The sequence below is a fragment of the Myodes glareolus genome, chromosome 19 (genome assembly GCF_982192425.1).
Source record: "Myodes glareolus chromosome 19, mMyoGla1.1, whole genome shotgun sequence".
Lineage (NCBI taxonomy): Eukaryota > Metazoa > Chordata > Mammalia > Rodentia > Cricetidae > Myodes > Myodes glareolus.
In genome coordinates this window covers 24,885,667-24,907,183 of record NC_142044.1, presented here as the reverse complement: position 1 = coordinate 24,907,183, position 21,517 = coordinate 24,885,667, and the positions used below count along the sequence as shown (strand labels likewise).

At 42.1% G+C, this 21,517-nt stretch overlaps 1 protein-coding gene across 13 annotated transcripts in view; it reads left to right on the top strand.

The window, feature by feature from the left end:
• Window positions 1-21,517, top strand: part of LOC146891081 (uncharacterized) — a 135,160-nt gene that overhangs the window by 58,406 nt on the left and 55,237 nt on the right. For 7 of the 13 annotated variants that reach the window (XR_014998003.2, XR_014998004.2, XR_014998007.2 and 4 more), the window contains one exon: window positions 14,086-14,145. The exons of 4 other annotated variants lie outside the window; for them this stretch is intronic. Coding sequence is in view for 2 of the 9 variants with exons in the window: in XM_087898820.1 (XP_087754946.1) it covers window positions 14,086-14,145 (60 nt within the window). In the remaining 7 variants the exon portion in view is untranslated. Of the gene's footprint in view, window positions 1-1,598; window positions 1,657-7,511; window positions 7,606-14,085; window positions 14,146-21,517 lie in introns of those variants that run through there. 2 more of the 13 variants (XR_014998010.2, XM_087898818.1) reach the window with 2 other exon arrangements.

The window sequence follows — 21,517 nt, the reverse complement described above, 5'->3', positions numbered from 1 at the left end:
GAAAACTCTTCTTTAAACTTTTGCTATTGACATAATGTTTCTTATGAAATTCTGAGGCCTTCAGCACACTTTCAATCAATAATCAATCAACTTCTGCATTAACTTGTATTAGAGGAACTGGCAGATCTGTGTGGGGTTGGATGTGTGTTATGTATATTGGACAAAGCCTATTCCTGATTATATCTTGAACCTGTATAAACAATGAAGTCAATTCTATATCATCTGGTATAAATTCAACAGTTTCAATATGTAAGACAACTCTTTCTACATATCATGAATCAGTAACTATATTGAGTAGTTCTTTAAAATCCCTTAGTACCATGAGAATAATATATAATTCTGCCTTTTGGACAGAATTACAAGTGCTTTGTTCTACTTTACTTAATTCTTCTGATTTGTAACCTGACTTTTCTGATTTATTTGCATTTGTATAAAATGTGCAGGCTCCAGTTATTGGTGCATCACATGCAATTTGGGGAAGAATCCAAGTAGTTCTCTTTATAAGGTTAATTCTATCACTTTTGGGATAATTACTATTAATTTCTTCTAAGAAATCAGCACAAGTGCTTTGTCAAGGTTCATTGTATTTCCAAGTTTTTTTAAATTTCATCAGCAGTAAAAGGAGCTATAATCTCTGCTGGGTATATACTTACTACTAGACAAAGTCTCAATTTTCCTTTTATGATTAATTCAAAGACTTTTTCCACATACATTTTTAATTTTTTACTTGGTTTATGTGGTCAAAAGATCTATTCTAAGATAATATCTTCCCTCTGCATTAAAATTCCTGTAGGGGAAATTCTGGAAGGCAATATGACCCAGAATACAGTTAAGATTTGGATTCACTCTATCTACATGTGCCTCCTGTAATTTCTCTTCAATGACCATCAGTTATTTTTCCACTTCAGCTGTTAATTCTCTGGGAGTATTTAAATTTTTGTCACCATCTAAGGTTTTGTTTAAATGAACTATCAGGTCAGGTGTTATCCCAACAGCTGGTCATAGACTGGAAATATCTCCTAACAATTGTTGAAAGTCCTTAAGAGTACACAATTGGTCTCTCCAAATTTGTGCCTTTTATGTTCTAATTTTCTGGAAACCTGTTTTGTAACCTAGGTAATTGAAAGAATCTCCTCTTTTTTTTTATTTTCAGGAGCAATTTGTAATCCCCATTTAAGCAAAACTTTTTTTTACTTCTTCAAACATTCTTTCTAAAGTATATGCATTTGAGTCAGATAACAAAATGTCATCCATGTAATGCTAAATTATAGACTTAGGAAATTGCTTGCATATTATTTCCAATGGCTGATTTACAAAGTATTGGTACAGGGTGGGACTACTGAGCATTTTCTGTGGGAGGACGGTCCACTGGTATCTCCTAGCAGGCTGAGAATTATTATAAATAGGTACTGTAAAAGCAAATTTTTCTTGATCATTTTCTTGTAAAGGTATAATGAAGAAACAATTCTTTAAATCAATAACTATAAGAGGCCATCCTTTTGGTAATAGAGAAGGCGGAGGAATTCCAGATTGTAGAGGGTCCATAAGTTGAATAACCTTGATAGCTCTTAGATCTGTTACCATTCTCCATTTTTCAGATTTCTTTTTAACAACAAATACAGGAGAATTCCAAGGACTGGTTGATTCTTCAATATGGTGAGTATGTAGTTATGTAGTTGCTCCTGTACCAGCTGTTCTAGAGACTACAATTTGTCTTCCATTGTTTAACCCAATGGTTAAAGGTCATTGTTTAAACCATATGGATTTCTCAGTTAACCATTTTAAAGGCAAGGCCATTAGTAACTCTGAAGGTTTGCTAGTTGTTTTGTGTTCTTGTACAGCCTGAATGGCTGGAGATCTTTGTTTATAATATTCAATAATATCCTTCCCAGAAGCATAAGTTTTGGGAACTGCAGGAATGTTAACCTGGGTATTCCATTGCTTCAATAGGTAATGGTCCCATAAATTCAATATGGTATTAGCTAACTGGCCTCAGCCTTCCTTTCTGTCCTTCTAGCCCTATGCATTCAACCCACCTCATGCTTTGTTTTACTTGAGATAAGGTTCCAATTCATAGGAATTGAATATCTGCCTCTTGAAGAGGCCAATCTGAATGCCAAGATTCTGGAGTAATGGTAGTCACAACTGCACCTGTGTCTAGTAATCCTTCAATTGCAATGTCATTTATACACACTCTTAGCTTTGGTCTTTGATTATTTATAGAAATCTGCCAAAATATATGCTTTCTATTTCCTACTGGAGTTTTTTTTTCCTACTGGAGTTTTTGACTTATCCTCCAGGTCTATTCCATTATCCAGAACAGTATGGTTTTTCATCGTAGGCACTGGATTGTTTAATTTTTCTGGTGAGATATGTTCTCCACAGTGACTGGGAATGACTGGGCCTTGTTTGACATTGGAGCCTGTGAGAGGCCCCCCAAGGAGTTTCCAGGTTGTATCAGGTTGCCTCGTCTGTCTCTTATTCACCTACATTCATTAGTCCAATGTCAGTCTTTGCCACACCTCCTACATATACCAGAAGGCTGAGTCCTCCTATTCTTGCCATTCTTAGAGGAGGCATTATTCTTAGGAATTCCTTGTCTACAGTCCATTCTTAGATGTCCTATTTTTCCACAATTAAAACATTTGGCATTTTGGTGTCTCCTCATAGCATTTGGAAATCGCTTCTCCTACCCAAACTTCAATATTATGGTCAAATGTTTCAACATTCATTGTATACAAGATCCATTTATCTATGGGTGCTGATCTAACTTTTAAAGGCCCAAGGATCTTCTTACATTCTAAGTTGACATTTTCAAAAGCCAAGGACTCAATTAGTGCATGTCTACCTTCAGGGTCTGTCACCCCTAATTATACAGTCTTAGTTAATCTTTGTAAAAAAGATTAAAAACTTATGTGGAACAGGAGAAAAACTAAACAAAAGATATTAGATTCAGAGTTCTTGTTTAAAAAAAAGAGGGGGAAAGTGCTGTGGGATAATTGCCTTTTATCCTGTCGGTTGTATTATTTTTAATAAAATGCTAATTGGCCAGCTGTCAGGCAGGAAGTTACCAGGCAGGAAGTAGAGGTATGGCAATGAGAATTATGGGAAGAGGATAGTTTCATTCTGCAGTTGTCTCTGAGACACAGAGGAAGCCAGACACAGAGCTAGCAAGATGTGACTGCCTTGCTGAAAAAGGTACCAATCCACATAGCTAACACAGACAAGAATTATGGGCTGATATAAGTTATGAGTTAACAAGAAGCCTGAGCTACCAGTTTATGATTAATATAGACTCTGTGTATTTCTTTGGGATTGAACGATTGTGGGACCTGGTGAGAAAGAAAACATAGACAACAAAAAAAGTATATAAATTTAAATAAAAAGATGAAATTAAAAAAAACCAAAAAGCTCTTTCATGACAATATGAGACAAACAAACCTCCAAAGAAGCTGTTGACTTCATTTTCTATTGGCTATCTACTGCTGGCCAAGGGGCCTACCCTTAAGAGTAGCTTGGTTTTCCAGTGAGACTCCCTTGGAGAAGATGAAATTTTCATTTGCAAGTGGTTATCATTTTGAGATTACTTCTAGGGTAGGGGTGGAACATGTGTCCACTTCTCCTTTGAGCTCTAGAGCTCCACGTGGTACAGACCTGTGTAGGTCCTGTCTGTGCTGCCACAATCCCTGGGAATTCCTATGTGTATCCATCTTGTTGATTTAGAAGGATTTGTCTTCCTGCTATTTTCCATCCCCTTTAGCTCTTACACTTTTACTGCCTCCTCTTCTGCAGGGATTTGTTGGAGATGTACCATTTAGGGGTGAATATTCTAAGGTCTCTCACTGTCTGCATAATGTCTGGCTATAGGTCTTTGTATTTGTTCCTATTTGCTGCAGGGGGAAGCTTTTCTGATGATGGCTCAACAAAGCACTGATATGTGAATATAGTAGAATGTCATTAGGAGTCATTTTATTGATCTGTTTATTTATTTGTTCTAGAACAGTAGTATTTGGTTCTTCCCTAGGTCCCTGGGCTATCTACTTTTATTTTTTGGTCACCCAAGCAGTGTTGGGTATGGGTTCTATCTTGTGGAGTGGGATTGAAATCAAACCAGACATCAGGTGGTTTTGCTGTAGTCTTGACAATAACCTCAGTTGATTGGGGGAGGGTCCCACGGAACCAACTTTGGCTGACATCTCATTTAGATGTAACCCAGTCTCAGTAATGGAAGCTTTATTTGGTGACAAGAGATGGCCAGCTGGGGTTCTGTCTCCTGCATTATTTGACAATTTCATTAGATCACTTTCATGTTTATCTGTTTTATTTAGGAAGCTTGTATGTATTAGTTTCCCATACTACCCTTCAAATGACCCTTAATTTTAACTGTTTCTCTGTAGTTCCTCTTTTGTCGCCCCCCCTTCTTCCACCTTCTCATTTGATCCTCTTATTCTAGTTCCTCAACCATCCATCTATAACTATCTATTCTATTTCTCTTTCCTATGGATATTTATCTGCCCCCCCACCCCATCCCTTACTCTATACTTTATGGCTCTACAGATTGCAGCTTGGTTATCAATGACTTAAGTTTTTATATCTAGATATAAACAAATACATACCTTATTTGTCTTTCTGGGTTTGAGTTACCTCATTTTTTTCTAGTTCGATCCAATTTACCTGCCAATTTCATTTAATTGGGGGTAGCTTACAGTGTCAGAGGTTTAGTCCATTATGGTGGGAAACATGGTGGGATGCAGGCAGGTATAGTTCTGGGGAAGGATCTGAGAGTTCTACATCTTGATTCACAGGCGACAGGAAATGAACTGTGTCAATGGGTATAGCTTGAGCGTAGGAGGCCTCAAAGCCACCCCCACAGTGACACACATTTTTCATTTTCTGAATTTTGTGAGAGGCTTCTCAGACCTGCCTACTTATATCAGAACAACTCCGTACCTTCCAAAATAGCGTGAACTAGTGACTTTTAAATTTTCTTTTAAATTGTCATTTTAATGTAGTGATAATCACCCTCCACACACACATTTATATCCCCTTTCCCCTCTATTCAATACTACATTATAAAATTTGCTGGCATAATTGAAGGCAAAATTTTAAATGGCTATGAAATTGTTTAATGGTAATTGTAAAATAGCTCACGTAACCACTTTATTTTAAAAAAGTATCATTTGGTGCTCATTTCAAAAGCACATACACTCAAGTTGATCAAAAAAGTAGTGTGTAATTGCTCCACAGATTTGCCTTGGTAAATAATACTGACATGAATATCTTTAAGGACAATTTTTTTTTTCAGTATGTGGGGATTCTGTTTGAATCATAGAGTGGAGTCAAAGTAGAATTACCACGTCAGAAACATCAGCAAGGCTTGGATGCACAGTGTTAAGTTAGAGGCAAGGAAGATGACCGTGTATGCTTTGTCTCTGCCATATGGAAGAGTGCCAAATTAGCTGGACCCGTCTCCGCACTGGACTTGATCTCATTCTAAAATATACACTTTGCTTTACTAAGGATTTCTTTGACTGGTGGCGAGTACAACAATAATAATTACAGAAACAGCAGAAATCTAACTGATATACCCATTAAAAAATGCCTGCATGCATTTTTCTAAAGGATCTCAAGAAAGACAGAATAAAAGCATTTACTGGTGAGGATTAAAAAAAAAGGTGCAGTTGGAATGTCCTCAATAAAACTGTTGACAATGGGATTTGCAGATAGGAGAGAAGGACGTATGCTATGACTATCAATTCTTAGCTCCCCCCGCCCCCTACCCCCCTGCATTCTTAGACTAGGGACCCACCCTCCTGTAAATGATGGTTAGAGCTAGCAATATAATCAAAGGGCTGCTGGAGACAGCTCCTTCCTGGTTCATGTACCATAGGACCTAAGCTAATGAAAGATACCATTGGAGACGCCTTGGGGCATGCTGGAGTGGGGGGCTGGTTGTTCCAGATGCTTATTTTAGCTAAGTTTACAGGCAGAATTTCTTCTCTGTAAAAACCTTAAGTTAGAACCTACTGTGGGGGATATTGGGAGAAGCAGGAGAGTGCTTGGTCTATTATTTGTTTGTTTGTTTGTTTGTTTAATTAATTCACTTAGGTTTTTCAAGATAGGGTTTCTCTGTAGCAGCTTTGGAGCCTGTCCTGGAACTAGCTCTGTAGACCAGGCTGGCCTCGAACTCACAGAGATTCGCCTGCCTCTGTTTCCTGAGTGCTGGGATTAAAAGCCCGCACCACCATTGTCTGGCCTGGTGTACTCTTCCATGTGCAAAGGGTCTTGAGATACTGGTCGTGGTGTTTAAGTGGCATCATAGAGTCAAACCCAGGGACATACTGTGAGGACAGAGAGATTCCCAGCATTTTCTCTCTGTCCACACACTCACATGTGTTAATCAGAAGACTCTCATTCTTCTTTATGTGTTTCCAAGGAGTTAAGCACAGCCTGGGCATGTTTAAGAACTCACCTAGGGGCTGGGCATGGTGGCACACACTTTTAATCCCAGCACTTGGGAAGCAGAGGCAGGTGGATCTTTGTGAGTTCAAGTCCAGCCTGGTCTGAATACCTAGTTCCAGGACAGCCAGGGCTATGTAGAGAGATTCTGCTTTTCAAATAACAAAAATAAAGCAAAACAAAAAAGAACTTGCCTAGCATCAAGCACATGGTAAACAGAGATCTGAAGACGGTAGGAAGAGGAACACAAACTGTGGTTATTGGATTGCCACTGGCAAATGTGGCTCGTTTCCTTTCCCCCACTTGAGACAATGTCCCTTTATATACCCGAGGCTATCTTAGACACATCTACATAGTAAGAGATGCCCTCCAATTTGTTATCCGTCTGTCTCAGCCTCCCAAGTGCTGGAATTAGCAATGTGTGTTCCCGTACTTGGCTCTGTTTTCTTTTTCTTTTTCAAAGCTGAATTTCCCTTAAAGATGAATGTGTCTAGTAACCAGCCTTCTTGAAAGATACCAATTAAGTGCAGCATTTGGAGCGGGCAGAGGAGGAGACCCCCATTTGTTCTTGTAAGAGACAAGGTATGCAGGGATCCGCAGGACACTGCTGTTAACAGCCCACTCAGCTGTTGCCGTGAACATCCTTCATGGATGAGTCAGACAGTGCAGTTGGCTTTAACATAGAGCTTTGGGTGAAGCCTGTGTTTCCCTAGACTGAAGATAACCTATCTCTCTTGTAGAATGGTGCTTTTTGTTTTCGTTGTTGTTGTTTTTTGTTTTTCGAGGCAGGGTCTCTCTGCATGTATCCCTGGCTGCCTTGGAACTCGCTCTGTAGACCAAGCTGGCGTTGAACTCACAGAGATCCACCTGCCTCTACCTCCTGAGTGCTGGGATTAAAGGCACGCGCACCATCACCAGCTTGGAGAACTCTTGAGAAGACTGACCGAGAGAATAACTCCCGTGATAGTCTTTCAGTGTGTGTTCCTTAGTAAGTGCTCATTAAATACCATCTCTTCTTACTCCTTACATGCTGCCATGTTTCTTTCAACAGCTATCTCCTTAATGCCATCTGTACCCTAATAGGCCAGCAGACATATCTTTGGATGACCCAGCAGAGGGATAAAATGAAACGCAGAACCAGAGTTGGTAGGTAGAAAGCCTTTTTTGCCATCAAATACATCTATGGATAAGAATGCTAGAGAAGCTAGGTATGGTGGGGCCAAGAGGCAGAGATCTGTGAGCTTGATGCAGCTGCATGTATATAGTGAAACCACCCATTCCCTCAAAAACAAGAAGTGTTTTCAGAGATGTAAGTGTGACTATGTGGCTTGTTGGACTTAGCTTAGGAGAAAGGCATTCACTGGGAAAACAGAATGAGAGTATCCGAAATAGTGTTGCATTGGTCCCCAAGACCCCTACTGTGGAAGGAGGGAATCAGCTCCACACACTGTCCTCTGACCTCCACACTCATACCATGGCATACATGCATGTATGTAAATGGACACACACACACACACATAATAAAATGTTATAAACATTTGAAAAACAGAATGACGTCTTTCCGGCCGGGAGAATGAATCACGTTCTTTAGTCTTGTCGATCATGAAGAAAGCCCAGCAGAACCAGAACTCTGCTGTTGTCTTGCTGTCTCATACCAGGACGTTACGATTTCAGATCAGCAGGAGAGTCTCTGTTTTAAAGGAAACAATAGCCCCACCCGCCCTCAGCATTTGGGTCTTGTCTTTGGGGACTGGGTAAAGCTGAGCTGAAGGAGCTGTGAAGGATGGGTCATAAAGCAAGGTGCCTGAGTTAGCAGGTCACCTTCTGTGACCGTGGATTTCTTTGCCGCTCGCACAGAAGTGTTGTGTGTCTGAAGTGACCCGGACACTTTTCCTGGGATGAAAAAAAAAAGGAAGGAAAGAAAGGGGAAATGAAAGAAAGGGAGTTGCCCGGAAACCAGGCATCAAGAGCTCTTAGTGCCCCATGGATGCTGGTGAGACATCTTTAAGTCAAATACTAGAGTGGAATGGAAGCCAGTCCCTGATGCAGCTTCCAGTATACCTGTGCTCAGCCGGATGGTCAAGAGCCTGTGTCAAGCCTGATGCCTTCTTTCATTTGACCCGTAGGCTGCTCTGTGTCATGATCCAGCTACCATGTCCATACCACTGTTCTCTATTTACTTGTTTGACGCTTTGTTGTGTATAGGTTTTGGAGATCCAGACTGATGTTTTGATGATACAAGTATACTTTTTTTTTTCTTTTTGAGAAAGGATGTCTCTGTGTAGCTATGACTGTCCTGCAACTCTCTGCAGACCAGGTTGGCCTGGAACTCAGAGATCCACCTGACTTTGCCTCCCCAGTGCTGGAATTAAAGGCGTGCACCACCATGCCCATCTATAAGTATACACAGCATATTGATCAAAGCGCAGGTAGTGAGGACCTGAGTTCAAATCTCCAGCATTCCAAATTGCCCAAAGCATCTAGGGGTAGAGATAGGTGCACTGTGGCAACTAGCCTAGCCAAAAATGGTGAGCTTCTGGTCTAGTGAGGGATCCTTTTATAGGATAGTAAAATAAGAGCTGAACAGTGGTGGTGCATGCTTTTAATCCCAGTACTTGGGAGGCAGAGACAGGTAAATGTCTGTGAGTTTGAGGCCAGCCTGGTCTGCAGAGTTAGTTCCAGGACAGCCAGAGCTACAACACAGAGAAAAACAAAACAATGAAATACACACACACACACACACACACACACACACACACATATATATATATATACACAGACACACACACACATATATACAAACACACATATACACAAATGCATTCACACACACTTGCACACTCAAACACGTACACATACATATACACTCACACTCACAAATTGGGGTACTTAGTGTCACTATCATTGCGTTTGTCATTCCTTTGTGACAGAGACTGAGGAATATTGTTTTTCTATATTGCCTTAAGCATTTTGTAGAGGAGGAAACTGAAGTGCAGAAAGGTTCTGATTTGCCTCTAGACACCCAGCCGAGAGCTGGGCGACACAGGACTTTTTCCTTTTGGGTGCTCTACCAGGCTCTTTAGTATCTGTCCACACTCTGGATGCCCACAATCTAAAGACTCAGCCTCTTCCTCTGAAACAACAACCTGTGTTCTATGGCCTCACAGAGCCCTCATGAGGGTGCAGGTAAGTGAGGAAGACAAGCAGGGTGGGGGTTTCTTCCGTTTCTGGATGGCTCTGTAGACACGCCCCCTTTGCACGCAGCCTCCGCTTCTATCTGAGCAGTGAGAGCAATGGTCCAGCTTCCCTTCTCTCCTTCCAGTCCTGGAAACGTAGCACTTGGTATCTTCATGCCATTCTCATTCCACCGTGGGAAGCTCTGAATGCAGCCATCTGAGCTTTGGGCTTGAGTAATGTTGGTAATTTCAAAGCCTCATTATCTCGCTCCCTAGTGATTTGGTTCTAAACAACTATAGTTCTTGTGGGAGGCGGGTAGTGTGAACAACAGGGCTGGAATAGTTCCACTGGGGAGGGTGAGAGCTACCTGGGGTTTTAAATTCAGAACCTTAGTGACCAAAGCAGCAGAATTTGTCCCTGGGGCACTGAGTCCATGTCAAGGATGCAATATTTCAGGGTTGAGACTGCTATTAAGTGGGGATCTGGGTGACAGAGATGGCATCGTAAAAGACAGGATAGTGTATTGCTGGTCCCCCCAATGTATAGATGAGAAAGCTGATCTCCAAAGAAGTGATTTACTTATACATATTTTTATTTTTAAACGTAAAAAGATCGTTTCAAGATCCAGCGGTCAGTTCTCATCACTGTCTGCTCACCTGGGTACCTTGTGACCTGTGGCTCTCTAACCTAGTTCTCCATGAAGTCTGCAAGACAACGGTCTTCTAATGAACCTTTTAAGAAGAAAAAGATGACACTAGAAATACGGTCCCGTTCAGACTGTTCAGGGAACAAATGACTTTGCCTTTCGCCCCACTGGGACTGAAGCGCTCTCGGCTGACCTTGCTAGCAGGACAGTAGGCCTGCGCCCTGTTGCCTGGGTACAGAGGAGCCGGCCCTGAAGGTGTGAGAGTGGGGGAGTGAACCCCACTGTCGTCTGTCCTTCAGCGGCATGAGCAAGGGAGAGATACTACACCCTTGCCCCTCATCCCTTGCCGAAGTTGGTCATGGGGGTCGCAAGAGCAGGAGAGGCGACTCTGCCCCTCACTGGCTGCAGCACTCAGAAGAGAGGGCCCTGTACTTTGCCCTGGCAGCAGAGTAGAGCTGACCTTATTGACAGCGGCGCAGGTGATCTGCCCCCATGAAAGCGTATCAGAGATCTGGCCCCGTTCTCATTTTCCACGCTGGGAGTGGGCTAGGAAGAGAAGACCTCTCCCGTTTCCTGCCCCTCCTAGCCTATGATGGGTGGGAGATCTGGCCTTGACGGCATGAGAGTGGCAGAATTGGCATTGCCCCCCCCAGGGAGCATGCGCAGTAGGGCTGACCCTCTTGGCAGGGGTGCAGGTGAGCCAGCCAGGAGGGGACAAGGGCAGAAGAGCTGTTCGTGTTCCCCCTCATCTGCCATGAGGTGGCATGAGTAAGAGAAAGATGCCCTGCCCCCATCCCTTGAGACCTGCTGGTCCCGGGATCTTGAGAATGGGAGAACTGGTTCTGCCCCTCACTGGTTGTAGTACAAGGGAGGGTAGGCTCCTCCACCTTGCCTGGGGGGCTGGGAGCGCTGCTGGAGCTGGGGTGACAGATGTGTACAGTTACACCTGGCTTTCTTTAGAAATTAATTAAAACAAATTTCAAAGTTTTTGGAATAATTAAAATTTATGGAAAAGTTGGAAAGCAACCCACTTCCCACACTGTTTTAATTCTCTGTGAGGCTGCTATCCCGTCGTGGTATATTTGCCAAATCCAAGAGAACAGCCTTAGTACCTCACTTATTAACTAAACTGCACATGACCTTCCATTGGTGTGCTTGCTTTTCCAGAGTTGAGGTCAAAATGCTACAATGCCTTCGGTTGCCATGTCTCCATCTTTCTTTGAATCTGTGACAGTCTTCCATGTTTATATGAACTTCAATTTCAAGGAGTACTTTGTAGACTCTCCCTCCATTTTTATGTCTCATTCCCCCCCCCCCCCCGCCATTCTACTGAGGTTGTGGAAATATACCGCAGTTCCGAAGTTCTGTTCTCATACACCTGAGTGCACTTGGATCTGATGCTGCTGAGTTTGAACACTTGCTTAGAGAGGAGTTTGTCTAGTTTGTCCAGCGCTGTACTCTTCTCCAGCATGGGTTTGGGGGTGGGATGCTGTGTGCAGTAGATGATTTTAGTTACTATTTTTTAGATTGGTTGCTTGGCGGCTTGTCAGAGGACAACTTGCAAGAGTCAACTCTTTCCTTCCACCATGTGGGTTCTAAGTGATGCGGAAGAATTGTCTGTAGTCTGTCAATCATATTTTAATAAAACGCTGATTGGCCAGGCAGGCAGTATAGGCGGGAAAACCAGACAGGAAGTAGAGGTGATGCAATGAGAACAGGAGAATTCTGGGGAGCAGGGAGGTTCCTCTGCCACTCCTGCGCAGACCACCGAAGAGGCAGCATGTAACTTGCCCAGCTGAGAAAGGTACGGAGCCACGCCATGTGGCTAACATAGATAAGGATGATGGGGTAACATAAGTTATAAGAGTTAACAAGAAGCCTGACCTAATGGGCCAATCAGTTTAGAATCTTATGGAGTCTTGTGCGTGATTTTCCTTGGGGTATGCCGGTTGTGGGGTACTGGGAGGGACAGAAACCCCAACAAGCCGGGCCCCCATGCTACATTCTAAGGACTGAAATTCCATCAAGCATCTGTTCCCACTGAGCCATCCTGCTGGGTGGTTGTCTGTTGTGTTCCCAGATCCTATGTGCGCCAACCTAAAGCCAGCTCTCACACTATCCTTGGTTTTTCTTCCAACTGTAGTCTCGTAAGTCTCTTACCTTGATAGTCCATCACTGCTCCTTCCAGACTGTGCTGTTTTAATGCCACTTTTGAAATTTTGAGTTCTGGTCAGATGTCTCTGTTTTCATTAAGTGTGCCTCGATTACCCTCTTTTCTTTACTTGAGAAATCCCTTTACTCATTCCTATTTTTACTGCGCACTATCTAAGAACCTGAATATTTTCAGGACCCTGGGCCAGGAGGTGAACCTCTGGATAGAACCCCTGTTCTATCTATATAGAACCCCTGTTCTCTGGAATCTAGATCAGGGAAAGTGAATAACCCAACAGTAAAAAAGAAATACCTTCTTCTCTGATGAGCACATTCATGTGATAGACCTGGTGGACTGGTTGTGCCACGAACCTTAGCTTATGAAATTAGTTAAGAACAAATTCAACACACACACACACACACACACACACACACACACACACACACACACACACACCATGTGTTTCGAGTCAGCAGTTGTGGTCAGTGTCTACAGTGGAGACTTGGGTGATGGATGATGCGCCTGGTTGCTCTTGGAGTCACTGAAAGCAAGTGTTGCTCGTCTAACCCATCAGGTGGTTGAAGTATTATGACTTAGAAGCACTGAAGGGTGGTTCAGTGGTGGTAGGGCTAGAACTCCCTTCTTCAGCTCTTTTCAGTCTGTCTACGCCTGTCTTAGCCTATGGAAACCAATGGCTCACCCAGCTCAATGCCAAGTGGAAATTCTCTACAGCAGAACTGGTGATGGGAGAACACATGGCTTCCAGGAAAAGCCTGATTCTCTTTCAGGGTTTATGACTGTGAAGCTAACTGGTTTGATCTGGAAAGTTGGAGATCACTCACCAAACTTTCTCATCTGATCAATGACCAGACTTCTTATAATTTGACTGCTGTCTATGTATGTGTGTGTGTATGTATGTGGGGTGTTATGTATGTGTGCTGTATGTGCATGCATATATGTGGATGCTCATGTCTGCAAACGGGCATCGAGGCCAGAGGAGGATATCAGGTGTGTTGTTCTGTCACCGTCTACCTTGTTTCCTTGAGGCAGGGTCTCTCGTTGAATTCGAAGTTGGGCTAATGGTCAAGCAAGCCCCAGAGATCCTCTTGTCTCTGTCTCTCACAGCACTGAAGTTGCAAGCACGCGCATGACCCTGCCTGGCCTTTTATTTTATGTAGATTTTAGGGATTTGGACTTGGGTCTTTGTGCTTACGCAGCAAGCACTCTTACCCACTGAGCCCCCTCCCCAACCCTATTGTCTTTTTCCTTTCCTAGAACATAAGCCTCACAACAGAGACCTTCCATTGTTATTGCTCCTCAAGTGTCTACACCTGAACCCACTGATGCAGTGGATGGCACATATTAGTGGGTTAAATAAATGAATGCCATTTCAGAAGGACCAAGAAACCAAGACCACCAATGCTTTTAATGGGAAAATTTGATTTTGTTCTTCTTTGGTTCAAAGTCTTTTTTTCATGTCTTCTCCTGGTCTGTAAGGCAAGCAGGAACACTTCAGCCTGTTGCTGGCCAGGGTTCTTTTAGCTGTAAACAATAGAAACTAGCATCTAGCTTGTCTAAGCAAACAGCACATTATACAGTGCACTAAAAAGCCTTCTGATTTATTGCTTACACAATCATATATTCCCTTCAGGCGCAGATGGATCAAGGTGTGTGGTCAGCTCATCAGAACTCCACTCCTCCTCCCAGACCTGTGAGTTGGCCTCCTCCCTACACAGACTCTTCTTATGTGGTTGTTTCTGGTTACTTGAGCCAAAACATTTGAAGCCAGTTTGAACTTTTTGTTGCCTGCAAAACATTAAAAAGTACTAGAAGTCTCTCTCTTAATCAGAGCCTGGCTATGTGAATGAATGAAAATGGTGAAACTTCAGGGGGAGGAACAGAATTCTTCTTCTGCTTGGTCGTGATCACTGACCACTGGAACTTGAAGCCCAAGTCTAAGGACTTCATCTTTTCTGAAAAAATACAAAAATAGTAAACGTAATTTAAAAATTGTAGATTTTGTGGTGACTTGTAAATATATTTCTATTATAATAAATTGATACTCTGATTAAGAAAGCACTATAATAAAATACACTTTAATAATAAAACTGTAAAAGCAAATTTATACCTGTAAATGAAAGACTGCATGCTTTGTTTGGGATGGTACACTTCAACGCATAATTTGGTTTTCGCCTGGGCAGTGGCGGTGCACACCTTTAATCCCATCACTGTGGAGGCAGAGGCAGGCGTATCTGGGAGTTTGAGGCCAGCCTGGTCTACAAGAGCTAGTTTCAGGACAGGCTTCAAAGCTACAGAGAAATACTGTCTCAAAAAACAAAACAAAACAAAATAAATTTGGTTTCTGAAAAGATTACATTTATTTATTTGGTGTGTGTGTGTGTGTGTGTGTGTGTGTGTGTGTGTATGCCATAGTGTACCATAGTGTACAAGTGGAGGCGGTTCTTGCTTGAAGAACTGGTTCTCACTTGTCACAATGTGGGTTCAAGGAATCGAAATTAAGCTGTCAGGCTTGAAGGCAAGGGTCTTTATTCATGAGATAGCTTGCCACCCCTAAATTATGTATTTAGACAAGCATGGAGGTTGTTCTGGTTAGTTTCGAAAGACTAAAATAGCCTGGAGTCATTTGGTGGGAGGCGTTTGATGAAGAAACTGCCTAGATCAGTTTGAGGTGTGGGCTTGTCTGTGTAGGGTTGTGTTGGTTATTAATATACCAGGAAGGCTCAGCCCACTGTGGGCAGCACCATCCCTAGGCAGGGAAATCCTAGCTGTATTAGAACTCTAGCTAAGCAGGAGCCTGTAAGGGGGCCAAAGAGTGAGCCAGCAATCAGAATTTCTTTGTGGTTCTTGCTTCCAGGTTCCTGCCTTGAGTTCCTGTCCTGATTCCCCTCAATGATAGATTATGACTTGGAATTGAGAACCAAAATAAACCTTTCCCTTCCCAAGGAGGTTTTGGTCAGATCATTTTATTACAATATCAGAAAGGAAACGAGAACAGAAATACCTGTCTATAATCTCAGCATCCAGGAGCCCGAGGCAGCAGGACTGCTAGTTAGAAATCAGGCTGAGCTGTGTATAGAGAATGCCATAAAACAAAATGTGTTTTAGAGACTGGAATTGAATCATCCCATACTTTTCTCCAAACAGTGGTAGACGTTCTTGATAGAATTCAGGGTACTGATTTTTTTTTTTCCTGCCACCATCAGAACAGAATATAATCCATAGTCTTATCTCCAAAGAGTTCAGCTCCAGCTTGTAGAGATGGTCCACTTTGGAAAGGAATGATAGATAAGTTTGTAGTTAGCAACAGAATTCCCATTATAAACAGTGAGCATCTTTGGGGATCTTTTGCATTAGGTTTCTGCAAAAAAATCCAGAATTTTTTCCTAGTCTTATTACTTCTCCTTTGCCAAGTGGCCAATTCTGACCACTGGATCTAAATTCTCTCTCCAGGGTAATCCATCTTATAATGTTCTACAGAGCCAGTACCACCAACATAGACTCTTTCGGGGTTATCAGGACAGGATGTGGAATCATGTCCCATATCCCACAAACAAAGCATTTCATAAAAGGACATTTTCCAAGAGCTGGGTTCTCCCTTAACTCTGTACCTGGTTGTTTCTTGCTCAGTGGACCCAGACTGGTGGATGACTCTCTCCAGTGCTGTAGCCTGATTTTCAAGAGCAGCTGGTCAATTATCAATTCCATGGCCAGGTTTCTGCAGTGGAAACCTACCATTGCAGTTTTCTTTTTGACTTCTTATTTAACCATCCTCCTTCCAACCGACTTTTTTAGAGATGGTTGTGAACCACCTTGTGGTTTCTGGGAATCGAACTCAGGACTTCTGGAAGAGCAACCCGTGCTCTTAACCACTGATCCATCTCTCCAGCTCCGAACCAACATTCTCTAAAGCAAATGCAGTTTCTTTTCCTTATCCCCTGTCTGTTGCTGTCATCTTCCCAAGGGGAGCCATCTGTGAATTCTGTCTTAGGTAGTCCATGAATCCATTCATATGTACACTTAAGTATTCTTCCTTCTTTCTGTTTGTTTTATGTTTTGTTTGGGAGTGGTGCATTACTATTCTCTCTCTCTCTCTCTCTCTCTATATATATATATATATATATATACATATATACACACATATATATATGTATATATATATATATGTTATGTTTGCAGGAACATAGACACATGCATACATAGGTCCACAGGCATGCTTGGGAGTGTGCTTGGGGAGACCAGAGACTGATGTTTGGAATCATCCTCGGTTGCTTCCATCTTATTCATTGAGGCATGTCTCTTAATTTAACCCAGAGCTCACCAGTAGGGCACATCCCCCTAGTCAGTTTTTTCTTTTTTCTTTTTTTTTTTTTGAAAGTAATTTTATTAAATTATAAAAAGTTTCCATTTACGCCCCTCCTCCCAACGCCCTCCCACTCCCCCCTCCCTCTCCTCCTCCCTCTTTGTCCCCAAGGGCAGTCAGGGTCTCCTGCCCTGTGGGAAGTCCAAGTTTCTCCCCCCTCCCTCCAGGTCCAGGAAGGTGAGCATCCAAACAGACTGGATCCCAAAAATCCAGTATATGCAGAGGAAACCAGTCCCAGTGTCATTGTCAATGGCTTCTCAGAAAGACTGCAGGCCAGCCACATTCAGAAAATCCGGCCACATTCAGAGAATCTGGTTGGATCACATGCTCGTTCAGTCACGGTCCATCTGGCCTTGGTAAACTCTCATTAGATCCGACCCCTTGTATCAGTGGGTGATAGTATCCCTCGCAGTCCTTCGTCATTTTCTTCCTCCTGCTCCTCATTTGGATCTTGGGGGGCTCAGTTCGGTGCTCCAACGCGGGCCTCCATCTGTATCGCCATCCAACGCCAGATGAAGGATCTATGGTGATAAGCAAAATATTCATCAGTATGGTCACGGGCCAAGGCCGGTTCAGGCACCCCCTCCTCTGTCCAGAGAACAATCTGGGGATCTCTCCTTGGACCTGGGATCCCATATATAATCAAGTTTCCTGTAAACTCTAAAATGACTCCCTTAGTTGAAATATATTCTTCCCTGATCCCACATTCATCCTTCCTCCCTTCCCCCCATCTCGGTCAGCCGAGCTTTCTCCATTCCTCCCCTACTCCCTTCTCTCTAACCCTCTCCCCTTCCAACAACCCTCCCACCCCCCCCCCCCATGCACCCAAGGTTACCTGGGACTCTTGACTATTTCCTACTTCCTGGCGGATAGCTAAATAATCTTCATCAGGTTCGTCTTCTTATTTAGCTTCTCTAGGATCACGAATAATAGGCTCAAAGACCTTAAATTATGGTTAGAATCCACTTATGAGTGAATACATACCGTGTTCCTCTTTTTGGGTCTGGCTTACCTCACTCAGTAAAGCGTTTTCTATGTCCATCCATTTGCATGCAAACTTCAAGATGTCATTGTTTTTTACCGCTGAGTAGAACTCTAATGTGTATATGTTCCACACCTTTTTTAACCATTCTTCTATTGAGGGGCACCTAGGCTGTTTCCAGGTTCTGGCTATTACAAATAGTGCTGCTATGAACATAGTTGAACAAACACTTTTGTAGTATGTTTGGGAATCTCTAGGGTATATTCCCAAGAGAGGAATTGCTGGGTCCTGAGGGAGGTTGACTCCCAGTTTCCTGAGAAACCGCCACACTGATTTCCAAAGTGGCTGCACAAGTTTGCATTCCCACCAACAATGGATGAGTGTTCCCCTCATTCCACATCCTCTCCAGCATAGGCTATCATTGGTGTTTTTAGCTTTAGCTATTCTGACAGGTGTAAGATGGTATCTCAAAGTGGTTTTGATTTGCATTTCCCTGATCGCTAAGGAGGTTGAGCATGACCTTAAGTGTCTTCTGGCCATTCGAAGTTCATCTGTTGTGAATTCTCTGTTCAGATCAGTACCCCATTTTTTAATTGGGTTAATTAGAGTTTTAGTGTCTAGTTTCTTGAGTTCTTTGTATATTCTGGAGATCAGACCTTTGTCTGATGAGGGGTTGGTGAAGATCTTCTCCCAGTCAGAAGGCAGCCTTTTTGTCCTACTGACAGTGTCCTTTGCTTTACAGAAGCTTCCCAGTTTCAGTAGATCCCATTTATTCATTGTTTCTCTTATTGTCTGTGCTGCTGGGGTCCTACTTAGGTAGAGGCCTCCTGTGCCTAAATCTTGTAGACTACTTCCCACTTTCTCTTCTATCAGGTTCAAAGTGGACGGATTAATGTTGATGTCTTTAATCCATTTGGACTTGATTTTTGTGCATGGTGATAGATATGGATCTACTTTCATTTTTTTACAGGTTGACATCCAGTTATGCCAGCACCATTTGTTAAAGATGCTTTCCTTCTTCCATTGTATACCTTTAGCTCCCTTGTCGAAAATTAGGTGTTCATACGTTTGTGGGTTAATATCTGGGTCTTCTATTCGATTCCATAGGTCGACTTCTCTGTTCTTATGCCAATACCAAGCTGTTTTCAATACTGTAGCTCTATAATAGAGTTTGAAGTCAGGGATGGTAATGCCTCCAGAAGTTCTTTTATTGTATAAGATTGTTTTGGCTATCCTGGGTTTTTTGTTTTTCCATATAAACTTGATTAATGTTCTCTCAAGGTCTGTGAAGAAGTTTGATGGGATTTTGATGGGGATTGCATTGAATCTGTAGATTGCTTTTGGTAGAATTGCCATTTTTACTATGTTGATTCTCCCAATCCAAGAGCAGGGGAGGTCTTTCCATTTTCTGGTATCCTCCTCAATTTCTCTTTTCAAAGGCTTAAAGTTCTTGTCAAATAGGTCTTTCACATCCTTGGTTAGAGTAACCCCAAGATATTTTATGGTGTTTGTGGCTATCGTGAAAGGTGATGTTTCTCTGATTTCCCTCTCCGTTTCTTTATCCTTTGTGTATAGGAGTGCCACTGATTTTTTGGAGTTGATCTTGTATCCTGCCACGTTACTAAAGGTGTTTATCAGCTGTAGGAGTTCTTTGGTAGAGTTTTTGGGGTCGCTTATGTACACTATCATATCGTCAGCAAATAACGAAAGTTTAACTTCATCCTTTCCAATTCGAATCCCCTTGATCCCCTTATGTTGTCTTATTGCTATTGCTAGAACTTCAAGCACTATATTGAAGAGGTATGGAGAGAGTGGACAGCCTTGTCGTGTTCCTGATTTTAGTGGAAAGGCTTTGAGTTTCTCTCCATTCAATTTGATGTTAGCTGTCGGCTTGCTGTATATTGCTTTTATTATATTTAGGTATGATCCTTGTATCCCCAGTCTCTCCAACACCTTTATCATAAATGGGTGTTGAATTTTGTCAAATGCTTTTTCAGCATCCAATGAAATGATCATATGATTTTTTTCTTTCAGTTTATTTATATGATGGATTACATTGATAGATTTGCGTATGTTGAACCATCCCTGCATCTCTGGGATGAAGCCGACTTGATCATAATGGATGATTTTTCTAATGTGTTCTTGGATTCGGTTTGCCAGTATTTTATTGAGAATTTTCGCATCGATGTTCGTGAGTGAGATTGGCCTGTAATTCTCTTTCTTGGTTGTGTCTTTGTGTGCTTTTGGTATTAGGGTGACTGTAGCTTCATAAAAGGAGTTTGGCAGTGACTTTTCTTTTTCTATATTGTGGAATACATTAAGGAGTATAGGTATTAGCTCTTCCTGGAAGTTCTGGTAGAATTCTGCATTGAAACCATCTGGTCCTGGGCTTTTTTTGGTAGGGAGATTTTTGATAACAGCTTCTAGTTCTTCACGACTAACAGGTCTATTTAGATTGTTCACCTGGTCTTGGTTCAACTTTGGTATATGGTACTTATCTAAAAAAATGTCCATTTCTTTTACATTTTCCAACTTTGTGGCATATAAACTTTCGTAGTAAGATCTAATGATTCTCTGAATTTCCTCCGTGTCTGTGATTATGTCCCCCTTTTCATTTCTGATCCTATTAATTTGCAAGTTCTCTCTCTGCCGTTTGATTAGTTTGGATAGGGGTTTGTCAATCTTGTTAATTTTCTCCAAGAACCAGCTTTTTGCTTCATTGATTCTTTGAATTGTTTTCTGTGTTTCTATTTTGTTGATTTCAGCCCTCAGTTTGATTATTTCCAGTCTTCTACTCCTCCTGGGTAAATCAGCTTCTTTTTTTTCTAGAGCTTTCAAGTGTGTTGTTAAGTCTCCAATGTGTGCTTTCTCTGTTTTCTTTAGGTGGGCACTTAGTACTATGAACTTTCCTCTTAGCACTGCTTTCATTGTGTCCCATAGGTTTGAATACGTTGTGTCTTTGTTTTCATTATATTCAAGGAAGACTTTAATTTCTTTCTTTATTTCTTCCTTGACCCAGGGGTGATTTAGTAGTTGACTGTTCAACTTCCATGAGTTTGTTGGCTTCCTGGGTGTACCATTGTTGTTGAATTCTAATTTTAATCCATGGTGATCTGACAAGACACAGGTGGTCACTAATATTTTTTTGTATCTGTGGAAGTTTGCTTTGTTACCAAGTATGTGGTCAATTTTCGAGAAGGTTCCATGGGCTGCAGAGAAGAAGTATACTCTTTCCTATTTGGGTGGAGTGTTCTATAGATTTCCGTTAAGTCCATTTGATTCAGTACCTCCAGTAAATCTCTTATTTCTCTGTTAGGTTTCTGTGTGATTGACCTGTCCATTGGTGAGAGAGGAGTGTTGAAGTCTCCTACTATTAGTGTGTGTGGTTTGATGACTGCCTTGAGTTCTAGAAGAGTTTCTTTTACATATGTGGGTGCCTTTATATTAGGGGCATAGATATTCAAGATTGAGACTTCTTCCTGATGAATTGTTCCTGTTATGAGTATGAAATGTCCATCTCCATCTCTTCTGATTGATTTTAGTTTGAAGTCGATTTTGTCAGATATTAGAATGGCCACACCCGCTTGTTTCTTAGGTCCATTTGCTTGGAAAACCTTTTCCCAACCCTTTACTCTGAGTAGGTGTCTGTCTTTGTGGTTGAGGTGTGTTTCTTGTAGACAGCAGAATGTTGGATCCTGTTTTCGTATCCAATATCTAAGT